General features: G+C 37.5%; 1 protein-coding gene across 13 annotated transcripts in view; it reads right to left on the bottom strand.

The window, feature by feature from the left end:
- Positions 1–6,026, bottom strand: part of Cep295 (centrosomal protein 295) — a 49,365-nt gene extending 43,339 nt beyond the window's left edge. For 10 of the 13 annotated variants that reach the window (XM_010633671.2, XM_033764277.1, XM_033764280.1 and 7 more), the window contains exons 1-4: positions 5,930–6,026; positions 3,602–3,711; positions 1,340–1,479; positions 370–570 (exon numbers count right to left, since the gene is read on the bottom strand). In XM_010633671.2, the coding sequence (XP_010631973.1) occupies positions 370–570; positions 1,340–1,447 (309 nt within the window). In that variant the 5' untranslated portion in view covers positions 1,448–1,479; positions 3,602–3,711; positions 5,930–6,026. Of the gene's footprint in view, positions 1–369; positions 571–1,339; positions 1,480–3,601; positions 3,712–5,929 lie in introns of those variants that run through there. The other 3 variants (XM_033764278.1, XM_033764279.1, XM_033764283.1) reach the window with 3 other exon arrangements.
- Positions 6,027–6,734: the final 708 nt, after the last annotated feature.

Below are 6,734 nucleotides of genomic sequence, written 5' to 3'. Positions count from 1 at the left end.
TATAACATAAATCATATGTGTTGAAAGGTATTAGGAATGATACTGAAATGGGAAATTTGAATTCATCCTACTGAATCTATCCAAAATGTATGAGGCAATGACTTAAAGTTATTTGATTTATGTAGGTAAACAAAAATTAGAAGAGGATAATGCTAATTTAAATATTACAGGGAAATTTTATTTGACCTGATTTTCTAGGAAATGAACATACTATTATTCTTAATTTATGTTAAATTGATTAAAAAAAGCTCAGGTAGTCCAAAACAAAATCTATACACAAAAATATTTTTATTATACAAGAATTCAACAAATATAATTTACTTTTACTATTATTACTGCTATAATCAGGTAGTGTAATAACTCACTCACATTTTCTTTGGCCTGTCGATGTCCCTCTCCCATATTTTTTAAACTTTCCAAATACAGTTTTTCCAAGTTCTGTATTTTCTGAGTTTGTGATTCTTCCCATTCTGCCCTTAGCTCCTCTGCCAAACGAGCAAACTGCTGATACCTCCTCTGCTTTATGTCTTCTCTTATCTGTAAGGCAATATCCTTTTCTTGTTCTCGAACCTGAAGAATATTTAAAGGATTATATGAAAGGAAGCTTAGACTTTTTTGAAAAGCTATCTAGAAACAGAAACCCAAATGCATTCTATTCATCTATCAAGTCTTCTGAATATTAACATAATATTAGATAAGAACTATATAAAGCAAAACTATCCAAGTGATATAGAAAAAACAAGAATCTCAGGCTGAGGATATAGCTCAGTGGTAGTGTGTCTAGTACATGCAGAGTCCTAGGTTAGAGGATCTAACCTAGACTCCCAAACCTCAAGACTGCTTATTAAATTTTTGTTCCCTTAAACTCTTAATGGCATTGCATAACCCTAACAATGCATAAAATGCTAAAGTGGTAATCATGATTCAAAAATGCATAGCCCAGAAAAGTACAGGTAAGGCCAGATGAGAACCCCATTTCTGACATATACTGTCTTCAATTCTAGAACAGCAGAACAGCACCTGAACAGAATCTGAAACATGTTTCACAGACTTTAACTCTTATTTTAGATTGTTAGAAAACAATAATCTATAACATCCTTGTAAATTTGTCTCAGAAGCTAATAATCTTTCCAATAAGTTTTCTTCAAAGTCTTTCTAACCTTCATGTATTACAGACCATTTAAAAATATTTTTACATATATATTCTCTAGTCAGCAGCACAGATACTAAAAAAAAAGAAAAGGTTTTCAAACAAAACATTTCATTTAGAACATGCTAAAATAAAAAGTACAAGTGATTTGGAGAATACAATTAAAACTTCATTCCAAATAAGTCACACCTGTAGCAATCTTAGTTTTCGTCTTCTTTCATAATCTTCCCTCAAAACAAAGGCTTCCTCATTAGGACTCAATCTCAGCTTGCCAGAATTCACTACTTTTCTTTTCATTTCTGTGTAATTTACATAAAAAGGACCTGAAACTTAAAAAAAAAAAAAGATAATAACCACTGAAATAGAGTAGCAAAGAGTAAAGTTGTAGGAATTCACATTAATACTTTTGACATTTAAAGGTCTATACACATGCAAATACAGTAAAAAAATTCCAATTTATTTATTATAAGTAGCTACTATAAATCTAGCACTTTGATCAGTAGTTCTTAGAGGGGTGGGAAAGAGGAAATAAAGAATAGAGCAGAATTTCTTCAGAGAATTTTTTCCTGTTCTATAACAGAATATTTTACCTGTAGTATCTTGAACCTGACTTATTTGTGATTGGGATTTTCAGTTTCCATACTTAAATGTAAAAAAGCACAAAAACTTAAAAACTTAAAAAACATGTTTCCACATAGAATGCTTTCACAACTATAATTTAACATGTTAGTACTGACACAATCTGTTCATTACAATAAAACAGCTATAACTTCAAAGATTCCTGGTCATTTGATTTAGCTTCCAGTCTGCTGCATATAACTTGATCACCAATCATCATCATAATTCATGGAATCATTAATCCCACAGGCTACAGATGAAGGACTGCCTTAGTGACTATCCCCAAAGCAGGCTGTAAGCAATGCAGGATGTGAAGAGTTAACCCCACAACTGGCTTGTTTTGAGAAGTAAGTATGGCCAAAGACTACCTGTGAGGTCAGAGTGACTCTTACCCTAATTCCATTCCCACAATTAAAACCTGAACTAGAAGGAAAAGGTTCTAATTACAACCCTATATTTTGTCTATTCTGTTCCTAATTTGAGAATGCTTTGTCTTTTCTTTTAGAGCCTTGCCTGCATTAGCATCCATAGCAACTGCACATCTACATGTCCTTACATGTATTCCCCTTTACCCCACATTTTTACCAATAAAAATCAGTGGGTTGGACTCCTCACTTTCTTCTTTACTCTGTCTTTGAGTCTTTCTTCAACCCTGTGTTGTACACTGGGCAGGAGATTGGAACCTACTGTAGAGGTCTCTAGTACTATATACTATAGTAAACACTACTTCAATAACTTCACCTGTTTGATTTTTAAATGAATGACTACTAAAAAAAAAAAAACTTCTAAAATAATTTTCTTTGGATGTATCAAGTGTTTGAATTCCCAGACTGATTCTTCTACTGGTACTTTTACACTAGATTTTAATATGACCCTATCTGGGGGAGTATGGTAGGGAGGAATGGAAAGAACATAAGAATCTAGAGTTTGCATATTTTGAAAACCCTTCTCATGTGATTATGATATCAGTTGTTCCTATATATATAGATAGATAGGTAGATATCTATACACACACGTGCACGTGCTTCACATCAATACACAACCATACTTTTATCTGAGGATAAAAGTCAGTATTTCTCAGGTCTTCACAATGACCAGGCAGGAAAACTTTACTACTGGATACTTACATCTCTCTGAAGTTAACTTAAGCCACATTGCTTTCATTAAAGTGTTCACTAGTAGTTTCTGTTTCACACATTCATTCCTAACTTGCTCACCTATAATGTATATTCACATAGATATTAATTTTATGCTGTCTTGGTACTAACTCCACTAAATTTTCAATTACAGTTTGTTCTTTGTAGATAGATTCCTAACAACTGAAGATGGTAGGTATGGTTTTTAAAAACCATAACAGTCAAGTAAATATAATAAGATTTCACATACTATCAATGGATACTATTTTTAATCAGGTGAAAATAAAATAAGACCTGGAGATTGTGGGTTAAAAGGAACTAATACCCTGCAGGCGAATTCTCTATCAGAATATAGCCTCAATGAAGAAAAGTACGGTCTCATTCACTGTTTTATGTCCAAATTCTAAAAACAACATCTCATACCTATGTAGCTATTAAGTGTGTTGACTGAATGAATGACATATTCAGTGAGTAAATTCACATAAAGGACTCCACACAGGTACACACAGTCATTCCTACTAGCTTCAACAGGACTCTCATGTCAAAACAGAGTAACTTCATTTAATAAACAATCTCACGAACATGTCTTATAATACTGGACAGTTCCTCAGTCTTTTATTTCAAGACTCTAAGACTTAAAAAACAAAACAACAAAAAACATACTGGCTAGTTCTTTGTTCAGCACAATTGAATTTACCTATTTTTTTCTTGTAGTAGACTGAAGTTAGTATTTCCAGCAAGAACTCCACTGTAGTGAAGATATACTCTTCTCAGTGCATCACATCAAGAGGAAAACGATGTCAGACACTTCTCAGACAAAGTAAAAGCGGCAAGTAAATATATGAAAAAAATGTTCCAAATCACTGGTCATTTGAGAGATGCAGATGAAAACAACACTGAGATTCCACCTCACCCCACAAAGAAAGGCTGCTATCAAGAAATCAACCAATAAATATTGGCACGGTTGTGGGGAAAAAGGAACCCTTCTCCATTGTTGGTGGGAGGGCTGACTGGTGCAACCATTATGGAAATCAATATGGAGATACCTCAAAGAGCTGGGATTAGAGGTTCCATTTGACCCAGCCATCCCTCTGCTGGGTATCTTTCCAAAAGAATTAAAAGAATCATATCACAAATAGGAAGAAAAGGACCAAAGGTGTGGGTACAGTGAGGATAGGGAAAGGGGAATAAGGGAAAAGGAAAAAAATATGAGAAAATGTAAAAATGGAATTAAAGTGTTTGAAGGTGGGGAGGGGAGGAGGAGGTGAAGGGAGGGCGGAGACAAGGAGAAAAAATGAGAAGCAAGACCTGGCATGTAAAGGTACAAGATCCCAGTAATGAATGTAACTGTACTGTCTACCTAGAATGTACCAATAAATTCAATTTAAAATAAAAAAAAATCATATCACAGTAACATATACGCACCTATGTTTATAGCGGCACAGTTTGTAGTAGCTAAAACTTGGAAAGAGCCCATTTGCCCATCAGTTGGAAACTGGATAAAGATGTGGTTTTTCTATAAAATGGAATACTACTCAGCCATAAAGAATGAGAAATTAGATTCATTAATAGGAAAATGGATACATATTGAGGATATACTCCTAAGTGAAATAAATAAGTCACACATGTGTAAATACTGAAAAGTTTCTCTGGTGTGAAAATCTATAATAGTACATAAAATCCTAATGAGATAATTGACCAGGTGAAATAGGAAAAGGGCTAAAGGTGTAGGGAAAGTGAGAAGGGTAGGGGAAAGGTAATAAGGGAAAAGAAAAAATAGGAGAAAATGAAAAAAATGGAAATAAAGTGTAAATGGGGAGGGAAGGAGGGGGTGAAGGGAGGGCAGGGACAAGGGGAAAAAATGAGAACCAAGAACTGTCATGTAAAGGTACAAGATCCCAATAATGAATGTAACTGTACTGTATACCTAAAATGTACCAATGAACTCAATAAAAGAACAACAACAACAAAAAGAGGTAAATGATGTCAGTATATCTATGACTGGTGAGTTTGTTCACTTGGTTAAGATGCATTTTACCAGTTTTCTCTATGGTAGCTACTGCTTTTCCCTTTATAAGTATCTGATGGTTGGATAATAAAGGCAACACAAATACCATGTTTCTCACCATACTTTTGCCCAGTCAGTACCCACTCACAACTGTTGTCTGCCCAATCGCTGTGCTGTTTAGCAAACGTTATTTTGTATTTCCATTATTCTTTCTATACCTATCAGTCGGAAACTACTTAAGGAAGTTTCCTTTGCTGCCCCACTCATTAAATTGCTTATTCCTACAGATGTGGGTTGTTAAATTTTACGTTTTACTACTCTCTAATAAGGGAGAAGATCCTACATATCTAGAAAGATTCCATCCTGAGGATTAAACAACACATGACACATGGTTATCACAAAATGTACCTTCAAGACTCAACACTGCCAATGAGGAGGAAGTCAGGTAACTGAAGTCATTTTTGTCTTGTTTTCTTAATCTATGTAAGCGTTGTTCTTCTGTACCCAACGACTGTTCTGATTATGTGATTTAATCATAATGAAACCGCTAAACATACTTTAAGTATTAAAGACTCACTTGGGTGACACTTTTAAAAGCTGAGTTTGTGAAATAACCTTATACCAGAGAATTAACAGTGGAGAACCCCAACAGAATTCGCTCTTTGCAAAAACGACCCCAGGCAAGGAATTCTGGCCATTCTCGGGTGACCTGGAGACACATTTGCAGCCGCGATCCTCACGCCGCCCCCGGCCCGGAAGCTCAGGGACCCGAAGGATGCAGCAGAGATCCATGCGACGGGCGCCCTGGGGTCACGCAAAGCCACCCGCTGCAGGCAGGCGGGTCCAGTCCGGATGCACCTCCTGACCGGCGCTCGTCACAGCTGCCAGCCGCCCGCAGGCAGAGACTTCTGCCGCCCAAGCCAAAGAGACGCAGACCGGCCTGCGTTCCAGGACCCACTTTCTTCGGGGCACACTCCCACTTGCTGGACCTCAGGAGCCTGTGTCCACGTCACTCACCTGGGAACCGGAAAGCCAGGGTCTGGGCGTCGTAACTCAGAGAAAGAAACCCCTAGCACTCCCAGCAGCTCAACTTCCCAACAACCGTTTGTGCGCCTGCGCGGCGGCCAGCACCAATCCTTCGTCACTTCCGTCATTCAAACCGTCCGCCCATGGCGCGACCAAACCGCGGGAATCGGGCTGTCCCGCCTCCTTGTGAGTGGAGCAGAAGGCCGCGCTGCGGAATCCCAGAGCGCGCGCTCAAGCTCTGCAGGAGAAACCATTGTTTCTCCTGCTTGGCAGTGCTAGAGATTTTACTTCGTCTCTGGAATTGTGCTTCTTTTACATCTGTACGTAGGGGAAGGTATTTGCCAGGAGCTATGAGTGTTTCCAATTTTAAGATCCCGTCATGAAAGATGTCTTGAGACCTGCATCCTTTTATGCAGTGACAATAAAATTCATTGATCCTATTATGTTCAGAAAGTGATAACTTTTAGTCAGGCTTGCAGCTCTTAGTACCATGAGCCCTATCATGTTACTCTGTTCCTCTAGAGGTACTGCGAATCTAGAGCATGTCACGGAATTGCCTGCTGTAAGTAACCAATAATCATAGAGTGAGATAGATTCACACAATACAGTATTTATTGAGCATCTGTCATTGTCAGGTGTTCTGCGCCAGGCACAAGAAAGACAAGAATAAATGCATTTTTACTTTTCTAGAGTTCACAGACTATAGGGTTATAAAGATTAGGAATCAAAGAATTAAAAAATGCGGGTGAGGATGGGAAGTTTGGCTGCATTGTGGCAAAGAGGTCAGAAGGGGTGA

The sequence above is a fragment of the Fukomys damarensis genome, unplaced genomic scaffold (assembly GCF_012274545.1).
Source record: "Fukomys damarensis isolate Sample0158 unplaced genomic scaffold, DMR_v1.0_HiC HiC_scaffold_16, whole genome shotgun sequence".
In the NCBI taxonomy this organism is placed as follows: domain Eukaryota; kingdom Metazoa; phylum Chordata; class Mammalia; order Rodentia; family Bathyergidae; genus Fukomys; species Fukomys damarensis.
This window is presented reverse-complemented; position numbering and strand designations above follow the sequence as displayed.